The sequence below is a fragment of the Chelonia mydas genome, chromosome 3 (genome assembly GCF_015237465.2).
Source record: "Chelonia mydas isolate rCheMyd1 chromosome 3, rCheMyd1.pri.v2, whole genome shotgun sequence".
NCBI lineage: Eukaryota > Metazoa > Chordata > Testudines > Cheloniidae > Chelonia > Chelonia mydas.
This window is the reverse complement of record NC_057851.1, coordinates 168,472,572-168,496,724: the sequence shown is the minus strand read 5'-3', so window position 1 is coordinate 168,496,724 and position 24,153 is coordinate 168,472,572. Positions and strand designations below refer to the sequence as shown.

The following is a 24,153-nucleotide window of genomic DNA, read 5'->3' as shown; positions in this document are numbered from 1 at the left end:
TTTTAGAAATTCCAGATTTTAAGTGGATTTTTTTTAACTCCTAAGCTTTCTGCAAGTAGCATTGTGGTTTAAGCAAATCAGCTCTGAAAGCACCTGGTGACACCTCCTTCACGGCTACTGCTGTCCCCTGCCCAATAACATTTTCTTACTGGGAAGCTTTACAGATCCCAGTGGCTGCTTTTTTTCTAAAGAAAATTGAGCGGGAAACTCTGTTTAAATCTCAGATTGCTGCAGGGCAGCATTTAGTGGTACCAGTGGCTATCAGAGTGAATAATGTAAGAAGGGGCCAGAAAAAGGGTGGGAAGAGTTTGACAGAAATCCAAAGTTTTTTTTAGAATAAGTAGTCTGATTTTTTTTAACTAAATTTTCATTGTTTTAGGTTACAAGCCACCTTGCTTTTCTGTACAAAGAATTTGGACTTGAGAGAGAATAACTTGAAGTGGTTTACTTAACATGCACAGTTATTTCAGAATTTGTTGAAAGATTTAAAAACAGACTTCTGAAAAAGCCATATCACATACCTGTACATTTAAAAAATGAGCACTCATTCTCCAAAGGAACCAGCTGTAATGGGTCCCTGCTTCCGGTGCAGAGTTGTGTGAGCTACTGACTTACACATACATACCAGGTGGTAAGTTCCTTCCCTGCTGCATTGGAGGAGCAGCATCTCTATTTTCATTGATAAAATCTTAGCCTTAGTCATAATTCTTCTCTGTTAATTTTAGTAAAAGTCACTGACAGATCACGGGCACTAAACAAAAATTCAGAGCCCGTGACCTGTCCATGACTTTTACTAAAAATAATGGGCGGGGGAGAGTGACTGACAGGCCAAGCCCCCACTCCAGAGCTGGCCATGGCTGTGGGACAGGGGAGCATGCTCCCAGCTGCAGCCCCTGCCAAACCCTGGCAAAAGCTGTGGGGCTTGGGCACACGGCCCCAGCCCCTGCCAAGCCTGGGACTGGGGCTGCAGTGTCCTGGTTCCAGCCAGCCCCCCATCCTGAAGCCCTAGAAGTCACGGAGGTCCAGTAAAGTCACATAACCCATGACTAGCCTTAATTATGACATGTTCAGTAAGTAAATTTTTCTTCCAGCTGATACGAAACAAACACTTAAATTTGTTACATATTTGCCTTGATCATCTCTCAATTTTCTCTTTCCCCTAAATGAGTTGTTTTAAAACTGACCTGACAACTTATTTGCTTCTAACTATTTCAGACAATTCAGTGCCTGCTACACAAATAGGAAACTTGCAAAACAAGTACTGTGGAGTGTAAACTGCCACAGGATTTGGGGCTGAGTTGTGGCAGTCAGATACAGCCTACAATAGGGGTACACAGGTACAACACTCAAGCAGGAAATCTTAAGAGCTTTATACCTTAGGCACAATGCCTCTAGGAGCCCTATAGGCATAGGGCTAGTGTTCTACCCTTGCACAAATACTTATCTGGAATGGAACAGGCCCAAGGATGGCTTTACGGGGGATGATCCTGATCCTTTCTGGTGCCTGTTCACAAACCCTCTGGAAACTCTACCCTCTGTGGTTGCTGGTTACCCTTAAGTTAAGCACCTTCCGCCATCCGCTCACACACCAATAAAAGGCCAGACAATTAAGCCACATTAGTTTAGAGGCTGCTGTTCATTTAATACACAAACCAGCAAGTTTAAAAAGCCATTGCCACACTATTCACAGCATTTACTTGAAATCAACACTTCCTACCTTAAATGCATAAAACAAAATTTCCTACATCCCCGCACGCTTAGCAGTGCATGTAAAGTATGTTCAAGGCACTAGAATAACATGCTTTTTCAGCCACAAAACACTTAACTTGGAAAGCTTCCATAGTATGAACTGTCTTCCTTGTTTTATACTCTAGGACAATTCCTTCCCCCTTTTCAGTTTTAATTGTTTTGGTATTTACAACTTTACCAGTGTTGCTAAAATTAGTGCTTAGTCTTATGGTAGCTTCAGATGGAAGCTCAGAAACTACAGCTTTCAGGTCTATGATTGATTCCTGTCCAAAATTGAGAACCATTATAAAGACTGTGTCTAATCCATCTAATTCCCTCAGATACACAAAAACATTGCTGTCATTCCAAATGTAGCACATCCATCCCCTATGAATGGGCAGCTCATTGTTGCGAAGTAAATTTAGCTCTCGATACAGATTCAGTGTTGAGTTGGGTTGAGTCTTTTGAACCTGTTTAAAAAAAAAAAAAAAAGTCACATCATTTGTAGGACAGAAGTGCTTACCACATCTAAGATTATCTTCACAGCTTTGACTCTCAGCCCCCTCTGCAAATCCTTCCACAGATTCAAGTTGAAGCTATTTGTCCTCAACCTTTGAGGACTTTCACAACTCTGCCTTCTCTCTCCCCATATTGTCCACCTTTGCCACTCCACCAACGAGGATAGCCTTGTCTCCTCCTCCTACAACTGTCTTTGTTCCTTCCATTGTGCTTCATGCACTCCTGTCAGCAAAGCATTCCCTACCAAGGAATCAGAGCATTCAGCATCAAGGACTTGATCTTGCTCCCACTGACTTCAGTGCTGCAGAAGCAACCCCCAATGGATTAGTTTCCAGTGCTTTTTCCTTGCTGTTGTTCACTGTTGTACATCAACAATACCTGTACTTGACCTACTTGGTGTAACAGCGACTGCTAAGTTTGTCTTAGACAAAACAACATATCCAAACCTAGAAATGCATCCATCTTATTTTCCTGCTAAGTTTAACAAAGCCTACTTGTATTAATCTAAATTAAAATGGGGGTGAGTAGATTGCAGATTAATGTTGAAAAATTAAATGAATTAGACTAAAAAAAGTTACCACCGTATTCTTCTGGTTAAATGAGGGCTGGCAAAATAGCCTTTGCTGTTGCAATAAGATTTTTTTTTTTTTTTTACCAATTTTCTTCCACAGAATTTTTTCTTGGTTTTAGTTTTAACTGCCACATTCCACTAATCAAAACAAATTAGAGCTTCATTTAGCTGAAGCTATTTCGCTAGCATTTTTTTTTTAACCCATACGACTGTGTCCTTAATTTAAATACTTACTTCGACATTTACATTTTGGTAGTCTGGATTAACAGGTAACCAGCTTGTGTTACCCTCACTGAAGCCAGCATGAAGGTTGCCATTCCACTGCATGGGTGACTTCTCTGGAAAGGTCACCTAAAAATAAGAGTATTGGGCACCATTCAACAACATCCTTGTTAATGTGCTAAAGAATGATCCAGTTAAACAATCTTTTGCTCAAACTTCTCTCTCATGTCATTATTTCATCTCATAGGGGACTTTAATTGCGTCCTAGACTTAAAGCTTGACAGGAAGTAATTAAAAATCCCAAAAGTGCAGGAGAATCATGAAGAGAGAGAATCAAAAGCTATCACTGAAAGGGGGAGGAAAAACTATGTAATGGATTTGGCACTGGACTGGGTGCTGAAGACCTGTGTTCAATTCCCAGGTCAGATGCCGATTTTCTGTGTGACTTCTGAGAAGTTACTTATCTACTCTGTGCTTCAGTTCCCCATCTGTGAAATGGGGATAGTAGTTGCTTACCCCCACCCAGAAGTAGTGTGAGGATAAAAAGCTATTAATGATTATTAGGTGCTCAGATTTTACAGTAATGAGGGCCATGTAAATTCTTCGATAGATACAAATACAGTTAGTGGATGTATGGAGTGATCTGTATCCTGGAAAGAGATACTGTACTAATATTTGAATAATCAAAGTTTATATTAAATTTGAAGACTAAGTACCTTATTCAGTAGCATATCAGTGTTTAACTGTTCTACTGTGTATTATATTTTTAGCTCTAATTATCTGAGCAAACTTAATCTGTCCTGATGAGTGCTTTGTAAATATATTACAGTTTTCAATATATGAGTCCTTTTGTAGAATTCCCTCCTCAAGTGCAAGTAATACTCTTAGAACTCATGGTGTGTAACAGGTAAATGAAAAACATGTCAAAACTTGCTTGCAAAACATAAAATTATTTAAAATTTTGGAAAGTGTGACATTTGTGCTTATGTTGCAAAACAAATTATTACAGCTGATCAAAAAATGGAAGTTTTCACAAAGCTAGCTTTTCAAGTTTTGTTTTGATGAGTTCAAAAAAGACTTTTTCAAAAACATTTCCTGAATGTTTTTGAAAATTTTTTTCAAAAATTTTGACTGATTGATTACCTTCTCTAAATTATCAGAAGCTCTAGCAACAGTTGCAATGATTTGATAAATTTTAAAAACATGATAAGTTTATTTCACACACACATTTCAGCAATTTCACAAAAAAAGGGGGGGGGGCGTGTAAAAAAGGCCTCAGTGAAAAGCTGTTAGGAAAATTTTGACCAGCTGTACCACTTTCCTTCCTATGGCAATATAGATATTGGGTGTCTCCTGCTCACATGATCTGACAGGCAGGATAACCATCAATCCAAGATATCTGTACCCTGTAATGCTCCCTCACCTTATTCACTTTATCTCCTGGGGCTTCAGTTGTTACTCCTGCAGGAATTCTGTGCCACACAATTTTTTTCCCCTGCAGGGAAAAAAATTACTTCTGGTGGAAAGTAACTGCAGTTCTACCTTTTGCCAACAAGGGGCCACTGTGGCACTAGAACAGAGCAGCCAATCCCTGGCCAGCCTCAGTGACCAAAGAGAAGAGAAAGATCCTGCCTTCTTCACAGCACTGGTTGGGCCACGTCAGGAGACAGGAAATATGGAGAGAGACAGACAGTGTAGGGCACATGGGGCTGCTGGGGGGTCAAAGACAGGGGTTCATAAGGGCTAGTGTGGGAGGACAGACTGTGGCAGGGACTGTATGGGAGTGGAGGTGCAGGAACACATGAGGATTGGGGGGGGGGGTGTAGGGCCACTTGGGGGAAGGGGGTTGGCTGAGTGGGGGCACAGAGACATGGGGGGACTAGGGTGCAGGGACACATGGGGCCAGGGGCAGATGTACCTGACTGAATGGGAGAAGTTAAGGGTAAGCCAGGGTCTGCATGGGGAAGGCTCTCTAACAATCCCTCTTTGCCCCCCCCCAAACCCTGTTCCATACTTTTCCCACCCATACCCAGCAACACCTCCAAGTTCACACCCAGACTCTATCCCAGCAATTACTTCCCTCAACTCCTCTGTTACCCTTGACTCCCCGAAGCGTTTACACTGCTTCTGAGGGGTGCAGGAAATATGGTTCTGTATTGTCATTTAAATGACTTATTACTTAGAGTTCTGTATTAGTATGCCTAGTGAGGAATCTATTCATCAAAAAAATTTCCTGAATCTTATTTGTCTATTGTTACAGACATACTTGCTGACAGGTACTTTGAAATAAATTACCAAAATAATTGGAAGTGGGGTGATTATCTTGTTTTGATAAATAAAATTTGCAGATTTTTAAAATATTGTGTCCAGAATTTTTAATTTTTTGGTGCAGAATTCCTCCAGGAGTAAATTTTCATGGCTGCAGAAGTGTACTTCAGAAATGACTACTCCTTTCTCAGAGACCCTGTTCATGAGTCCTGTCTCTGAGGATTAAAGGAAATCTTTCCTTCCCTTCCGTGTCCCAGGGCTCAGAACGGGATGTCCATTGAAACCCCAGAGAGAGAGAGAGAGAGAGAGGGCTGTGCCAAAGGGTGACACCTTTCTAAGCAGCAGCTTTGTGTTTGCAGCAGACAAGGCTCTGGGATCTGTAGTAATAAGCCCTTGAGAAGCTTTGTCAGCATATTTCTGGAAGGAAAGGCAAAGTTTTCCTGAAAAGATTTAGCTGCTAGAAGTACTCATTAATCCACTGGACAGGGTCAGGGGTGGGTTTGTCACTGAAACTCCTTGCCTCAACACAGATCTCTTCAGTATCCAAGGCAGACTGCTTTGGTGCCTAGATGTGTATTATCACTATTAGCGATAAGAATGCAATGTGTATTCTATTCTACTACACCCTTTAACACTATATACTTCCTTCAGCCCTGCTGGGGGTGGAGGCAGTGGAGCCTACTTTGGGAAGGATAGCCCTACCGTTGCTGTTATCCACATGGAGTCCTTGTGCTCAGGTCGTCTAGGGCTGGATAACAACTAGCTCTGTGCAGGGGTATGAGGAGATGAAGCTACTCTGGTTCTCCCACACGCTTAATCACTCAGTCAAGGCTGGTCCCACTCAAACCCACTATGGGAGAGAACTAAGAAACCAATAAAGGAGGAACATCTGCCATTCAGAGTGCTCCCACTCAATGCTGACTTTTCATGGAGAGGACGATAAATGAGAATAATCAAGTGGTTGCTCCCCTTTCACTGGGGAAAGTAATTTTAGAAACGATAGCAGTTTGGGATGGAATGAGAAATATATGTGCCTAATTAAACAAAAGTTACTGTTTTGTTGGAAAATTCTGTGTACTTAGAACTAATAGTGCTCCTTAGGGGATTTGAATTTATAAGTCCTTCACTTACATTTTCAGATGCAATATTTTCCATTCCTATTTCTTCACCATAGTAAGTTGTAGATGTCCCAGGAAGAGTTAAAAGGAGCATATTTATGACATTAGTGTATTCTTTTCCAATCCGAGATGCAATTCGAGAAGTGCTAGGGTCTCCAACCTAAACAAAAATAATTTCTTATATCAAAATAAAAGAATAAAGGCCCATACTAGGACTAAATACTTCCATATGACATTGGTCTAATACAAGTTCTGTTCATTTACATCAATGTAAACATGGAGTAACTTCATTTAAACTAGTGGAATTGTTCTGCATTTATAAAGGTGTAAGTGAGGAGAATCTGGCTCTATGTTTCCTTGTGAAATGATGTATGTTAAAAGCACTGGATAGCTAGTAGTCCCAGAGGAAAAGTTTCACATATATTTCTATTGTATTGTCCAAGCACTTACATGCTTTATGATAAGAGTGCTCAGTAGCATAACTGTTTTACTATTGCTTCTCCCCCACCCCCCAAAAAAAAGTTGCAGTATAATGGTAGCAAATCTATTCCATTATCACTGAATGCAGAGGGAGATCTTATCATATTAAGTAAAAGAGGTAGGTTTTTTTTAACTATAAACCTCAGGATGCATTGATATATTAAGGCATCCTTTGATCATCATATCCATTTTGTATTATCTTTTTTCTTATATTTTCAAAGGTTTTCTACATAAAATCCTATGATGCAAACTATTATGTTTATTGGGCTTCTTTCTTTCACTTCCATATCCTCAAGGGAAAATATTTGAGTATTTTTGTATCAGTACAATTTTCTGCCTGACAACTGAAATCTGGAAATACTGCCAACAGCATGACAGACAGAAGTAAACAATGCAGATATATTAGCATCCCAGCCAACTGTGTCTTCCATTCTAACACAAATACCCTCCCTTACACTTCTCATGTCTTTCTGCCAACGTTTGCTTTGCTGACCACACTTATTTTTTCTGCTGCGTAGTGCTGGTTTTGTGAGGGTAGCATTCATCGCTTATAATAGGAGCAATGGAAGCCTCTCAGCACTTTGGGACTATGGTGATCCCACTGCCCTGGAGGTAGGCGTACAAGGAGCCGGCACACTTGGGCAGCTTGGCTTGCACAGCCCAACATGGGGGGAAAGAGAGGCAGGGGTGTAACCACTTTATGCACAGTTAAGTAGAGTCAGAGGCCACAATCCCTTATGTAGAAGGTGCATGGGGCAGAGCCTCTATTTCAGTCCCAGAGCTAAAGCAGCAGACATGGACGTGGTGTGGAGCTGTTTCAAACTTGCCTGAAGGTTTGGAGGTGGATTCTGTTGCCTTTCCCAAACCCCACATCATTCCTGTCACAAACCCTGTTTGGTCAGGGAAAGGGGAGTGGAATATTATCTTGAAAGAATAAAACTGTGTGCCTGATGATTATGTTTAAAACTAGGCAAAAATGCTTATCACACTCCTGTAAATATGCTTGGGATGGACAACATGGACCCGCTACAGCCATTGCTGTTGCGTACTGAGAGAACATGGTAGATTCCACAGATACACAGCTACAGTTATTTTGGGCTTGATCTTACTCCAATGAGAGCTTTGCTGTGGGCTGTAATAGGAGCAGGAACAGGCCATTTAAATGTCTGAACTCTTACCGCCCAGTGGGGCCATTTTCCTTTGGGCATGTTCTTCATCCACAAAGATACAGTTTCAAAAATACTATTTCCTGAGAGGTTTTCCATGTTAATTAGGTAGAAGTTGAAGGGGAAATCTGATTCTTGGACAAAAGATGTTCCATAATACATCATTGTTGCTTCGATGTTTTCCTGCTGATTGGCTTCAGTTCCCATAAACCTACAAAGGAGCACACAAGTGGGTTCTTTTAAAAAGGAAAATTGAAATTGTGTCCATGCAGGGTTTTATCAGTTTTACGTGGAACTAGAATGGATCTTGACATATCTAATAATTCAGTATTGTCTTTGAAAAGAATTTGCTTTTCTTTCTATATATTACATATCTATATGTCACTATTAATGGCAGGTATTCCTACAAAAGCATTTTACCATGACAAACCAGTTTATCAACCGGTGAGATTGTGCCTTTAGCATTAGAGGGAAAATTCAATACTGCTGTGCTAACAAACTGAAAAGGAGTACTTGTGGCACCTTAGAGACTAACCAATTTATTTGAGCATAAGCTTTCGTGAGCTCACTGCATCCGATGAAGTGAGCTGTAGCTCACGAAAGCTTATGCTCAAATAAATTGGTTAGTCTCTAAGGTGCCACAAGTACTCCTTTTCTTTTTGCGAATACAGACTAACACGGCTGTTACTCTGAAACCTAACAAACTGAGTTACCTGTATCGGCCAGGCTCAGTGCTGAATTTATCCATGGTGTGCCGGAAACTGCGGATGATATCATGCATGCCCACTTGAGTGGTGGTGTAGTCATGATACAGCTCAGAATATGCTGAGATACTCTCCTTGAAGAATAATGTAACACTTTGCATTAGCCCTCCTATTGTTCATTGAATTACATTTTCCAAAGTTTATCAAAAGACAGTGCACCACTTCAGATAATGTTTTACCTGAGTCTGTTAGCAAACTAGGGGCATGATGATATTACCTACTCTTTTTTCCTGTTCACCTGAGACTGTGGTGCTGCAAAAAACATACAAGGTAGCCCAAGCTCCTGGCATTTCCTTTCCCATGCCCTGAAGCTGGCTTGACTGCAAAGGGGAGAGGGATTGCACCACTCACTGCCCCAAGCCCCTACTCCCTAGAAATGGACTTTGATAAATGAGGCACTGATTCTGCCACCTTTACTCCTGTTTTTGCTCCCTGAGGATTTCAGTGGGACTACTCACAAAATAAGGTACCGCTCATTTTGCGTAAAGATAGCAAGTATTGTGGCCTTATGGGGAATATAGTTATTTCAAAATATCTATCTGAACTAGTGAATCATTTAAATAATACATTAATGGCACAGTTTTGAAGCTGCATCTTCATTAGTTATTTATCTAATGCTGTGCTAGATGAGGGGCTAAATATTTGAGTAACACATCAATCTAAATGAGGAATAATCTATATAACCCAGTTTACACTAGTGATCATGACACATACAGTAGATACTGCTGAATACCAGATTCCAGGCAGAAGCAATATAAATGAGATTCTTGTAGTGACTTGCCAAGTCAACAAGATGCACGTCTTTCTGTCAACTCAGTAATGTTACTGCCTCTCAATGTTGGCATCATTTCCTGACTTTATTGGGCCCCCACTAAAGGCAAGTTCCATAAATAATTAGTCATATACTTCTGAAGCTCATCTGTACACATTTCACTGTAATTTATTGTCAATGCAAAACCTACCAGAAAAAAAAAAAAGAGCAAGTCCCATTAGCAATTCAAAGGGGAAATGTATTAGTGATAAATACATCTCCAAAGACAATAAGGAGCAAACAAATTCAAAACAGAAAATGTGTTACCGGATTGTGGGATTTATTCACTTGAGGTTCATTTCTCAGGTGTGTTGCTTCTAGAAGAAATTTAACAGCATTGATACTAAACCCATCAATGCCTTTGCCAAGCCAAAATTTGATAATATCCTAAAAATAAAATGGAGATAATTCTTGATGAGTCAACCACTTTCCCAATATTAATTTAAATCCAATACATTGCACATAATTTATTAAATACATAATACATACTAATAGCATTATATAACAATACATCATTTTTAAATTTCAAGTTTTAGTAGGGTTAAAGCTGACCCTTTTAGATTGAAGCTACTATCAATGGCTGAGTTTGTCTTACCAAAAAGGAAATATTTGAATTATTTTTCAACCATAATAGACATAGAGCCATGATTGCTCCAAGCATTCAAGGGGGGCAGGGGACAGCAAAAAACCCATATCTCACAGGAAGCCATCTTTAATCTAGTCTATCAAAGAATCTGGGCCTTATAGCAGTTTGTAAATACCTAATCAAGAGGAACAGAGTGTAAAGAAAGCTGATTCTGCTAAGCCCTATGATTGGTGTATACTCATCAAGCCTGCAGGCAATGAGAACATATTGATACAAATGTTCGTTGTTCTGCACAGACCTTTTGACACTGGTTTTCTTTTACACAGTTATACTTCGTAAATCTGTTCTCTTTTATTTAACTGATGTGAAAATAATTCAGATTTATTTTCTGGAAAATGAAAAATGATTACCTAAGTTAAGGGTTTTGGATCTGTGATTTCTTTATCAAATTCAGAGTTTAGCTATTATCAGTAAAATTATATCATGCTTGCATGGTTATTTCATTACTATAATTTTAATAGTCCTAAATTTTAACAGATGAGTCCAAAGTTTAATCCCCCTGCAGCAATCTGTGTAACTGTTACTATGTACCAGACAATATCTTTCAACTAAGTAATAAAAATGCACACAGTGCTGCCATTTATTATTATTACATATACAATACACTTGCACAAGCCAGGACTTCGGTCAAAAATATGATGGAATTCAACTAGTCCATGTTAAAGATTCACTGATTTTATTAGGTCAAGACATACTCCATTTTATTGAATTGTTGTCCCTTTACAGTAATTCTGAAAACAACTGCAGGTAGCCATGTCAATAGCCTCGATGGTGATTTCATGCACTGAAAGAGGTCTCAGCTGAGCCCTTGTGCACATTGTAAAAACCTCTCAATTAGAACCAGCACAAAAACACTGAGGATGGTTTGTGCCATGGAGACTGAACTACCTTTATACACAGAGGTTGGTTGTGGAACATTGGCAGGGTGTTGGTAAAGCTTGACTGTTGCAGCTTCCTTTGTTTGGTTTCTCCACACAGAATGTAAAAGATTTCATACGGTCACAGAGTAGCTCTGGTCTCCTATTAAGTCACAAAGCACCAGCCTTTTGAAATAGAGCTTCTTTTTAAAACACGAACCTACTGTTTTCTTGTTCCTTAAAATACTGATAGAACTAGTGGTGCTCAGCAGCACTTCTGAAACGTATTAGACTCTTCTAGTCAAGAGTATTTTTCTGCAGACATGCTAAGATGCCCAGTATTGCCAACTCTCATGATTTGAGCACCCCCTAACAATTTGCGGCTATATTTTTTTAATGTTTCCTGAAAACACGATGACAGGTGCCAACTCATGATTTTTCCCTAATTCAAAATGGCACCATCTCCTATTACTGTCAGTGGGGCTGAAGCCAGCAAGATGGCTGCTCTTTTCCTATACTTTATCTGCACCTAGAAGTCAGGCTGCTCTTAATAAATTTGGCTACCACCTCCAACTATTTTCCATGAGGTTGAAGCCAGGCCCACAGGCAAAATGGCTGCCACTCTGTGATTCAGGGTGCAAGACGGGCCACATGGACTGTTGAGAGCAGCCCAAACGCTGAGAAGTGAACGAGGGAGTGAGGGGGATCAGGGCACTGGGGGGCGCAGGAGAAAGATTTGGAAGTTGCAGGTGAATGGGGTACAGAGGACAATGATGGGGTGGGAGATGGAGAGGATAAAGGGGGAGCTCCCCCAGCCTGTGTGAGGTGGGTAAGGGGAGTTCCCTCTGAGCAGCTGGGAGAAGGTAATGATCTCCTGTGTGAACGCTTCACAAGCATGGTATTTTGGAAGCTTCAGGAAGAGCTGTCACAATGAAGTGAGACACTCCTCCGATCACAAGATTTTCAGGGCTTGGCATAGCTCTGTGTGAGAGCTTCGGGGCTAAAGACACAGCCCTGCCCTGCCACTGAGCCCTCCTTTCACATAGGGCCTACAGCAGAGAGAAGGTCCTGGGGCAGCAGGAGGGGGTCGCAGGGAAATGATGCTGCTGGGACCCAGGTAGAGAAGTCCCAGGGCAGCAGGAGGCAGAGACTTTTTTGCTGCTGGGTCAAGACAATTATAAGAAATACATGGAAGGTCCTGTGTCTGTCTTAGGAGTCAGGAGAAGATGAGTGCAGTCTGCATCTGACCAGCCAGGGAGAGGTGTACATTTGTGTAAACCTCACACACAGAAACTAGATCCTAGATATTATCTGTTTAATCCTTTTAAAAGTATAATACAATAATGGTCAGAACGCTGCAGACTACAGGCCGTGGTACTGCAATGTAGGTGACTCTTTCAATGGAATGCTGCCTCTTTTTCTTAATTAGAAGGACACTCTTCAAAGATAAGACTATGATACTTGAAGCATTACAATATATGGTTTAGATTTTGCCTAAACAGGTATATTTGTGTTGACACTTCCTTGTCTGTATTGTTTGCATAGACACTAATCCTTGAATTACTTCCCACTGGATTGTCAACTATATGAAGAAATTACATTCTAAAAATTAAAACAAACATAAAACCCAACCATTTCCTTACTACTGGAATAGCAACAGTGGATTATATACTTACATGGATTTCTTCTTGCACGGCAGAGTTGCGGAAGTTTAAATCTGGTTGTTCTTTCCCAAACTGATGAAAATAACATTGCTTTCTCACCTCATCATATTGCCAACTGGAATTCCCATAAACACTCACCTGATCACATAAATAAATTATGATTATTAATTATTTAAGAAATGATGAGCATTTGCACAGCATACTAATTTACACAGTGCTTTACAAGCATATAGAAAGGCATGCATCACTTAGTAAATAGTATTCATTTACTATCCATAACAGTTAGTTGGCCTGAAACTGATTAGTCTATTTTCATTGTCCAAAGGAGAGAAATGCAAAAGTAAATATGCAATATAACTATTTAAAATCCAATTTACTGAACATATATGAATGTTACATGAAAAACGTTGAAGTCAATGGGAGCTGCATGTGCTCAGTGCATCTTCAAATCATGATGACTAAAAAATGGAATTTAATATTACTCTATTTTTTCATTAATAAACGTAAACAGAAAATACCCTCATTTAAATGATATGTTTTTCCTTAACATTAACCTAACAAATTCACATTTCCATACAAGTATAAATCTCATCCACAACTGTAAAACAATTTCCATATATTTCACCTACTCCTACTACTAACTTATTTAACCTGCAAAGACATAACAGCTGCTATATATGATCTTTCATATGCAAATCATCTACCCTAGTACACTTCTGCCTATGCCTTGGTATTTATCATCTTTAATAGACGTACTTGTGCTTGGTCAATCTCATATTATTATTGTGATGGGGCAAGGCCAGATGACTATAGTAAAGTAATGGGAGACAGATATATTAGCCACAGGCTAAACAAATCCCTGTTACCAGAATAAGCAAATGGCAGCTGCTCCAGGTCAATTAAGACACCTGGGGCCAATTAAGATCTTTCCAGAAAGCAGGGTGGCTGCTAGGTTGATTGGGACACCTGAATCCAATCAGGAGTTGGCTGAAACTAGTTAAAAGCCCCCCCAGTTAGGCAGGTGGGCATGCATAAAAGGAGCTGCAGGAGGAAGTTGTGCTGTTGGAGAGACTGAGCAGTACACACCATAGCAGGCACAAGGAAGGAGGCCCTGAGGTAGGGTGAAGTGGATCTTGAGGAAGTGGGGGATGCTGTGGGGAAGTAGCCCAGGAAATTGTACATGTCCTGTTTCTAAAAAGTCTATCTACCATAGCTCATACTATAGGGTCCCTGGGCTGGAGCCTGGAGTAGAGGGCGGGCCTGGTCTCCCCCCTTTTGGCCCCCTGATTAATCACTGAGACTGGGAGACAGAGATTGTGCAAGGGAGGATGGCTTTTCCTCACCTCTCTTGCTGGCTTATGATGAAAATGGCTCAGTAGGCTGTGACCCTTGCCTCTAGAGAGAGAAGGGCTACGTGGAGGGTCACAGTGAGCCTCTGAGGCTAGCAAAATCCGCCAGGAACTGCAGGACCCACGCAGACAAGGACAGAGCTTTGTCACATATAAATATTTATTTGCTCAAATTTTGAAGTTTCTCTCCAAACATAATAAAATCTGCTTAATCCTGGTATAAGACTGTCAATTTTTTCCCTAGCCTAGTATATTTTGTACAAGCAATTTAGGTGCTTCTAAGAATTTCAACAGTAATAAAAAGGACTATTAATAAAATACTAGGGCTGTCAAGCAATTAAAAAAATTAATTGTGATTAATTGCATTGATAAACAATTATAGAGTACCGTTTATTCAAATATTTGTGGATGTTTTGTACATTTTCAAATCTATTAATTTCATTTACAACACAGAATACAAAGTGTACAGTGCTCACTTTGTATTCATTTTTATTACAAGTATTTGCACTGTAAAAAAACAAAAGAAATAGTATTTTTCAATTCACCTCTTACAAGTACTGTAGTGCAATCTTTTTGTCGTGAAAGTGCAACTTACAAATGTAGATTTTTTTTTTTGTTCCATAACTGCACTCAGAAACAAAACAATGAAAAACTTCAGAGCCTGCAAGTTCACTCAGTCCTACTTCTTGTTCAGCCAATCGCTCAGACAAACAAGTTTGTTTACATCTGCAGTAGATAATGCTGCCCGCTTATTGTTTACAATGTCACCTGAAAGTGAGAAGAGGCATTCTCATGGCACTGTTGTAGCTGGCATTGCAAGATATTTATATGCCAGATGCGCTAAAGATTCATATGTCCCTTCATCTTCAACCACCATTCCAGGGAACATGCGTCCATGCTAATGATGCATTCTGCTCAATAACAATCCAAGGCAGTGCGGACCAACACATGTTCATTTGCATTATCTGAGTCAGATGCCATCAACAGAAGGTTGACTTTCATTTTTGGTGGTTCAGGTTCTGTAGTTTCTGCATCAGAATGTTGCTCTTTTAAGACTTCCGAAAGCATGCTCCACACTTCATCCCTCTTAGATTTTGGAAGGTACTTCGGATTCTTAAACTTGGGTCAAGTGCTGTAGCTGTCTTTAGAAATCTCACATTGGTACCTTCTTTGCATTTTATGAAATCTGCAGTGGAAGTGTTCTTAAAATGAACAACATGTGCTAGGTCATCATCCGAGACTGCTATAACATGAAATATATGGCAGAATGTGGGTAAAACAGAGCAGGGGATATTCAATTCTCCCCCAACGAGTTCAGTCACAAATTTAATTAATGCATTTTTTTTTTAAGAGCATCATCAGCATTGAAGCATGTCCTCTGGAATGGAAGCATGAAGGATCATACAAATGTTTAGCATATCTGGCACATAAATACCTTGCAATGCCAGATACAAAAGCACCATGCAAATGCATGTTCTCACTTTCTGGTGACATTGTAAATAAGCAAATGGCAGCATTATCTCCTGTAAATGTAAACAAACTTATTTGTCGGAGCAATTGGCTGAACAGGAAGTAGGACTGAGTGGACTTGTAGGCTTTGAAGTTTTACATTGTTACATAACTGCACTCAAAAACAAACAAACAAATACATTTGTAAGTTGCACTTTCATGACAGAGATTGCACTAAAGTACTTGTATGAGGTGAATTGAAAAATACTATTTCTTTTGTTTATAATTTTACAGAGCAAATATTTGTAATAAAAATAATATACGTGTTGATTTCAATTACAACACAGAATACAATATATATGCAAATATAGAAAAACGTCCAAAATATTTGATACACTTCAACTGGTATTCTATTGTTTAACAGTGCGATTAACCATGATTAATTTTTTTAATCATGAGTGATTTTTTTGAGTTAATCACGTGAGTTAACTTCAATTAATTGACAGCCCTATAAAATACATGATGAGCTTGCAATGTGTTGAGCTGGACTTTTCTTCCTGTTAGTCTGTGAGAAAAAGACATGGAGAGAAATGGGAAGCCTTTTTTGTGGCACTAAGTTTTAAACACACACTGTACAGTTAAACATCATACCTTTTAAAAAAAATAGCCTTATTTATTATTATTATTGGTGCTAAGAAGCAGCTGTTACACTGCTGTTACTAGTAACAACTTAGAAAATAAACACTGAAAACAATTGTGAAAAGTAAACTGGATTTTAAATAATTATGTTTAACTTTTTGCATTTCTCTCAGGTTAAACCATGAAAATAAACTAGTCAGTTTCACAGTCAATTTCATTTTCAGTTCATAGAATCATAGAAGATTAGGCTTGGAAGAGACCTCAGGAGGTCATCTAGTCTAATCTGCTGCTCAAAGCAGGACCAACACCAACCAAATCATCCCAGCCAAGGCTTTGTCAAGCTGGGCCTTTAAAACCTCTAAGGATGGAGATTCCACCACCTCCCAGTTCTCATAAACCAGCATAATGCTGGTATGTCTGTGCTATAAATGCTCAAAGGAAGGATTCATGTTTTTTAAAAGCAGGTTTTCACTGAGAATTTTCTTCAGTTTTATGGGAGCATTTCTATTGGCTATTGTTTCTACAAAGCCCCAACTGACATAACAGCCTCTTTTGAAATATCAGCAACAGTGAATATTTGAGAATAATAAAGTCATCAGCTGTATCTGGATTAGATTTGAGACAATATTCAAGGTATTTCTCAAAAGTTTTGCTGTGTTATTAAGTTAAAAATAATTATGGCGAAATATGTTAATTTATTGGTTTTTAGCTCATTTATTTAGAAGATGCAAGTTCTTATCATATAGTAAATGGTTGGATTTCCAAGTAAAACATGGAAAATAAGTAGATAAGCCAATTTCCAGCATCTTGGCCTGGTAGGAAGGAAAGCAATAATCCAGCAAAGTGCTGGTTTGTTTTTCTGACATCATAGTTGGCAGGCATAAAGGACTGCTGGGAAGAAGCTCCCCAAATGGAATGCCCATATATTAGGGCTGTCAAATGATTAAAAGAAATAATCACGATAATCATGAGGTTTTAAAAAGTCATGATTCATGGCCATTCTAATCGCACTGTTAATAATAGAATACCAATTTAAATTTATGATAAATATTTTCTACATTGTCAATTACAACACAGAATACAAAGTGTACAGTGCTCACTTTATTTTATTTTTAATACAACAATTTGCACTGTAAAAGAGAAGTTGAAGCATGAAGGGGCATACAAATGTTTTTAGCATATCTGGCACATAAATACCTTGTGACGCCGGCTACAAGAGTGCCATGTGAATGCCTGATCTCACTTTCAAATGACATTGTAAATAAGCAGGCAGCATTATCTCCCATAAATGTAAACAAATTTGTTTGTCTTCAAGATTGGCTGATCAAGAAGTAGGACTGAGTGGACTTGTAGGCTCTAAAGTTTTACATTGTTTTGTTTTTGAGTGCAGTTATGTGGAAAAAAATAATTCTACGTTTGTAAGTTGCACTTTCATGATAAAGATTGCACTAAAGTACTTGTATGAGGTGAATTGAAAAATACTATTTCTTATCTTTATTACAGTGCAAGTATTTAATCAAAATAATATAAATTGAGCAGTGTACACTTTTATTCTGTGTTGTAATTGGAATCAATATATTTGACAATGTAGAAACACATCGTAAATATAAATTGGTATTCTATTATAAACACTGCAATTAAAACTGCGATTTAAAAAATCTATTAATTTGTTTTGCATTAATCACTTGACAGTCCTACCATATACCAAAGTGTGTTAGATACAAAATTAAAGGAGACGAACAGAAATCAAAACAGATTAACAACATATGAAATCGAAGAAAAGCAATGCTGCCTCACTGTCTTATTCTAGTATCTTGATTCACATTGTTCAGATGAACTCAAATATACAAGCAGAAGTTACTAATGAAACAAAAGATTTGAGTTTACATCTGGGTGCAGTAGCTACCACACAATGATTTCATATTCACTACATTGCTGTGATTTTGCTACTCATTTTCTGATTTGAAGGTGACCCCAAACCTTCTATTTACCCAGTTGTTGGGAGGAGTGATTGTCCCATCAGTGTGTGCACAATCATGCCAGATGTAGTAATCTGCATACTTCCCAGTCCGATTGCGACTCAGCTGAAACCAACTGTGTTTGTCACTTGTGTGGTTTGGTATTAAATCCATTATCACCTTTAAACCTTACAAAACGTGGGAAAGATTAAATCAAAACAAAACATCCCAAGTCACAAAATTTACAGTATTAACATAGAAGCCAAAACAACACTGGTGGCTTTACAGACATACAATTAAGAGAGGCCACTGTCCTCAAGGGCTTAGAGTCTAAGACCTAGTCTACATGGAAAAGTTTTGCCAGCATAGCTGTCAGTTAAGGGGGGGGCGGGAGGAGTAGAAGAGTCACACCATTGATCAACATAGCTATGTCAGCAAAAGCCCTAGTTTAGATACTATTATATCAGCAAAAAGTCCTTTTTTCAGTGTAGGTCATTTAATTTTGGGAACTGGTATAACCTGTACTGGTGAAACCCTTTAGAGTGTAGACAAACACTGAGGCCCCATCCTACAGTCACTTATGTATCTGTTTAACTTAGCGCACATGAGCAGTCCCTTTGTAGTTAATGGGACTACTCACCTGTATGAAGTTAAGTGCTTGAATAAATGTTTGTGGGACTGGGATCTAAACAGACAAACAAAGGAGGTCACGATAGGGAAAGAACCCAAGTTTTCCCCATCTTTATTTTATTTTCTAACTCCAGCAAGAATATTATTGCTTATGGATGCAAAGATGGAAGTGACAGCATCTCAGGTTTCAGTCATCAGAAGATTGCTGCACGGACTAATAAATACAACCTGTCAAAAAGAACAGGGCCTGTCCCACAGCATGGAACGTGAAAAGACTTTCATCCCAAAACACCAGTAGCCATCCTGAGACCTGTGTGGATTTTAGAGGATCTACAGAGTCCATATGCTGTAGTACTGGCTTCCCTCTCCCACTACCTAGCTCCCATCCATGTTGCATAGGCCAAGTTCCACGAAGCCCTAATGGAGAAGCTTCTGATTGGTAGAAAGGGTTGTAATGCTGTAGTCAGTACTCATCCCTTCAGAACTAGAGTTGCCAGCTGTCCAGTTTTTGACTGGAACAACTGGTTGAAAAGGGACCCTGGTGGCTGGCTGGGCCGTAAAAAGTCTAGTTGGTGGCTCAGGCAGGCTCCCTTCCTCACGACATGCAGCTCCCGGAAGCGGCAACACATCCCTCCAGCTCCTAGGCATACGGGTGGCCACAGAATCTCCATGTGCTGCCAGCTCCAGCTCCACACCTCCCATTGGCTGGAAACCGCAGCCAATGGGAGCTGCAGTGCAGGGACAGCACCTGCGTGCGGGGGTGGCACACAGAGCCGGAGGGACATGCCAGCCTTCCCAGGAGCCACCTGAGGTAAACACCGCCCAGAGCCCACACCCCCTCCTATTCCCCAACCCCCTGCCCCACCCAAGCCCCCTCCCAGAGCCCGCACCCTGTCCAGCATCCTAACCCCCTGCCCCAGCCCTGAGCCTCCTCCCACACACCAAACCCCTTGGCCCCAGCCTAGACCCCCCCCTGCACCCTAAACCCCTCATTTCTGGCCCCACCCTGGAACCAGCACCCCCAGCCAGAGCCCTCACCCCCTCCTGCACCCCAACCCCCTGTGAGTGAGGGTAGGGGAGAGCAAGCGACGGAGGGAGGGAGGATGGAGGGAGTGGAGGACAGGGTCTCAAGGAAGGGGCAGGGGGAAGGGTGTCCATTTTTCTGCAATTAGAAAGTTGGCAACCCTATTCAGAACCCCCATTCGATCTGCTATGTTCTGAATCCCTCTGCCCATGGAAGTGTATAAAGACACACACATTGAAACACAAAACAACAAAATGTGAAGTAAAAGAAGAAAAGTACATCTACATTCCATGTGTGAGCAGTGCATTTTTGCGGGGGGGGGGGGGGGGGGAGGCCATAGCTCAAGTTTACCTTTGTCATGAATAGCTGCAATCAGATTTTCGAAATCACTCATCGTTCCAAACATAGCATCAACATCCCGGAAGTCTTCAACTCCATACCCAAAGTCTTTTAAGGGTGACTTATAAACAGAAGTAATCCAGATCGTTTTTATATTTAAATACATGATATGATCCAGTTTTTCTTGGATACCTGTAAATAAAGAGAGTCTGTTTTGGAAGGACAAAAACAACATGTCTGTGGCAGCGTTGTCATTTCTGTTGAAATTAAGTTTCCCACATCTGGAAGATGTACGCAGGTCCATGGGCGGGGATCTCTTTCCCTTTCATTATGGCTAGAGGGTAGCAGAATCCTAAAACTTTTGTGTTGCAGTGTTGGGTCACAGTATGTAAAAGGTTTAGGGCAACTGAAGGTCTTTATTTTCTAATAAGCAACCCAAAAAGATTAATCATGAAAAACAGAACAAAGATGCTAATTCAAGCAGCATTTACACCCTGGCTTACAGCTTTTATTCTTTCATTCATTAAATGTAACATTCAATTTTGGAATATTGAGGTTAATAAAATGTATGTATTATCTATTTTCATTTTCAAGGAATGTGAGTTAATCCACACAACCACCCTGAGAAGCAGGTAAGTGTGATTTAAATGAAAAAGCCCTAGGCTTCACCTCCAGTTAGATAGAAGACATTCTCTTTTAACCTATTATCAGGGGGTAGCCGTGTTTGTCTGTATCCACAAAAACAATGAGGAGTCCGGTGGCACCTTAAAGGCTAAGAGATTTATTTGGACATAAGCTTTCGTGGGTAAAAAACCCACTTCTTCTTTTAACCTGTACTTTTTCTCTACTACTCACTCTAATTCTCTCTCCAGTCCAGGGATCTCAAACTCAAATCACAACGAGGGCCACATGAGGACTAGTACATTGGCCCACGGGTCACATCACTGAAACCTTTTCATACAACGATACAAAAGTATAGCAAAAAATGAAGAGTAATATAGTATGCTATTAAAAGTCAATGTATTCACTTTTTAAAAACTGTAATGCGAAGAGGGGTTTTAATAAAATATAAACCCTCAGTAATGCACCTCCCTCAAACGACAAAACACGCATTTACTTTTAAAATTCCTTTGGTTAAAGCCGTTCCCCCCAGTTCCCACTCCACCCCTTCCATGAGGCCCTGCCTCTGCCCCGCCTCTTCCCACCCCCAATTCCAACCCCTTCCCCAAATCCCCGATCTGGCCCCGCCTCTTCTCCACCTCCTCCCCTGAGCATGCCACGTCCCCACTCCTCCCCCTCGCTCCTGGAAACTCTAAGTGCGGCCAAGCAGCTGTTTGGCAGCGGGAAGCGCTGGGAGGTAGGCGGAGAAGCGGGGGTGCAGTGCGTTCAGGGAGGGGGCTGAGGGGAGTTTGGCAGGCCACAGGAAATAACTCCACGGGCTGCATTCGGCCCGCAGGCCACGTGTTTGAGACCCCTGCTCCAGTCCCTAAATCACACCAGTCTCCCTCCTCTTAAATCAAAATTAATCTATGTTCATGGCATATTACAAATATTATCCACTTATAGAAACACATTGTTCTTCACTTCCTGATAGAAGATATGATGGTCTAGTACCTGTTGTATATACTTTTTATTTTTTTTGTCTTTTGCTATCCATTTCTTGTAGTAAAATCTGTGAGTCAACTGAGTTCTTAATATTTGGCCCCATCCATGTAGTGTATCAGATACACTTGTATTGAGTCTCCCTAAAGGCTCAAAAATAGCATTTCTTCCTCTACTCTTTCGTTTGTTAATGGTTTCTTTTCCCCGCAGATTTTTTATGGAGCAAAATCCAAAATGGCAATTAATTGATTGTCCAATAAAACATTGGATTCCAAACACTCCTCAAATTTTGGTGGGAAATTCTAATCCAAATTGCAGTTTTGCCACTGTTCTCTCTCTTTTTCTCTCTGATGGGCCAAATCAAAACCCCAGCTCTGAACAGTGGCATACTTTGGGGAGGTTTTAACTTTGATAAAGGTTTAGATTCTACAACTTGAGCCCTTCCTAATTAGATGGTTAATGATAATCACAGTTCTGGCTACCTGTGGATTATTAGCTAACTTGTGATCCCATCTGTCTCTAATCAGATGGCTGCCTCTATTGTTAATACACTTCTTAGGGAGTGAGAGATTGCGGTAACAGACATATATATAATACATACAGCTTCTTGCAACCAAGGACTGAAAGTCACAAAAATGTAGAGCACCCACCTTTCAGATCACCAATCCCATCCTTGTTGGTGTCCTTAAACGAACGTGGGTAGATCTGATAAATGGGACTAGCTTGCCACCAGCTCAGGCACTTTGGCGACACGGCAACAATTGCAATTGTAGCCCCCACAAGCACTGGTGTAGATGCAATTATGAGCCAGAAGAGGATCTCTCTGGTGACTCTGTACCGTGCCTGACCTGAGAATTTAAGCAAGACTTCCTTACGCATTCCTGCAAAGGGCTTCAAAACTTCACAGTCCTGGCTCTGCACAGCTGCTGAGCTGATGCCGGCAGTGCATGTTTCTGGTATCTCCTCTTGGAGGCTGGCATTGCATTCCTTTTCATTAAGCACCTCATTTTGAGCAAATCCTTTGTTTTCTATACCTCCTTTCTCACTCAGCTCAAGAGAGAAGCTTTTACTTTCCTCCTCAGCCATTTTTATTCAGAACGTCTTGTCCTTGTGAGAAGTCTTGCTGAAGCTAGGAGAGGTGGCAACATACCTTTGTTCAGTGAAACGGGAAGCAAGGTAATTAGCCTGTGGTTTATAAATAAACCTGACTGACCCGTCAAAGTACAATGAGGATGAAAAGGACAAAGTGCTCCTATTCTTTTGCATAATAGATGTCTTCAGCTAAATAGCAAACTATTGCAAAGAAGCATGGCCATAGCCTAGTTCTATTAGGATGCAGATTTATTTCTTATGCTAACTGATCAAAGTTATGTCTTCAGTTGCTCATTCTCACACTAGCCAAGCTAGACTTTTATCTCCTACTGCAATCATGAAAAGAAGAGGCCTTGCCTGGACTTCTGGCACAACATTTGTTTAGCAAGTCCCTTATCGATTGAGTGAGAAACTTCCCAGTGTAAATATGATACGAAGCATCCCTATATTCACACCCTACACACTAGTGTGTGTGCAGTCATTGTACAAAATAGGAGAGTGGTGAGCCCCTGGCACAGCTAGGAGGGCTGTGGGCCAGAACACCACTGAAAGCAGGGAAACTGAGGCACAGCTGGATGTTGCTGTGGCACAAAACTGCTTAACATGTACAGACACTGGCACAGGTAAGGGTAGTTGTGGGCCAGAACTCTGCTGGGAACAGGGCAGACTGAGTGGTAAGATGTCTGGTTTCACGCTTTACTGGTCTGGGTGAGGGAAACTGAGGCACAGCTAGACAGTGCTGTGGCACAGGATCAGCAATGAGTGGCCGGGCTCTAGCACAGCTAGGTAAATAGCTGAGGGCCACCACTCCACTGACAGCAGGGCAGATTAAGAGTAGTAAGAGAGGTGAATAAATATCTTCAGGGGTAATAGGACTCTTTATTGGCCTGGGCGACCCAGATAGGTGAGAAGCAGGTGTGAGGGGAAGTATATATGTTAAGGAGGGTGGAAGGTGCCCCATAATATGTGGGCTTAAGATGGTCATTTCAGATATAATTAAACATAGTGAGGTATTGCACCACAGTGGGCTTTGATATGCTGCCCCTGGCTCAGCAAGGAGCTAACTCTCCTGCAGCATTGTAAGCAGGGAGGTGTAGCCCTAAACATCCCTATATTCATGCCCTACACATAGTAAAAATCTTGTATAAAATATGCCTTGTGAGATATTATTTCAAGGCTAATTACTCCTGGATCATTAATATTCTTGTGTGATGTATGTACGTGGGAGATATTAGGCATTATGGATATACGCTCAAA

The 24,153-nt window shown here is 40.5% G+C and overlaps 2 protein-coding genes across 5 annotated transcripts in view; one reads left to right on the top strand and one right to left on the bottom strand.

Annotated features, from left to right (window-relative positions):
• The window catches only part of PREPL (prolyl endopeptidase like), a 29,853-nt gene extending 25,850 nt beyond the window's left edge, over nucleotides 1-4,003 (top strand). For all 4 annotated transcript variants that reach the window (XM_043543780.1, XM_037895842.2, XM_027823005.3 and 1 more), the window contains one exon: nucleotides 380-4,003. In XM_043543780.1, the coding sequence (XP_043399715.1) occupies nucleotides 380-433 (54 nt within the window). In that variant the 3' untranslated portion in view covers nucleotides 434-4,003. The remainder of the gene's footprint in view (nucleotides 1-379) is intronic.
• On the bottom strand, nucleotides 1,618-22,977 carry SLC3A1 (solute carrier family 3 member 1). The gene is made up of 10 exons (XM_037895843.2): nucleotides 22,455-22,977; nucleotides 20,215-20,394; nucleotides 18,243-18,397; nucleotides 12,827-12,952; nucleotides 9,915-10,034; nucleotides 8,786-8,910; nucleotides 8,085-8,283; nucleotides 6,440-6,586; nucleotides 3,053-3,169; nucleotides 1,618-2,198 (listed from the first exon to the last, which is right to left on the bottom strand). The coding sequence occupies exons 1-10, from the start codon at nucleotides 22,888-22,890 to the stop codon at nucleotides 1,758-1,760; spliced, it is 2,046 nt and encodes a 681-aa protein (XP_037751771.1). The 5' UTR covers nucleotides 22,891-22,977; the 3' UTR covers nucleotides 1,618-1,757.
• Between the last annotated feature and the right edge of the window lie 1,176 nt (nucleotides 22,978-24,153).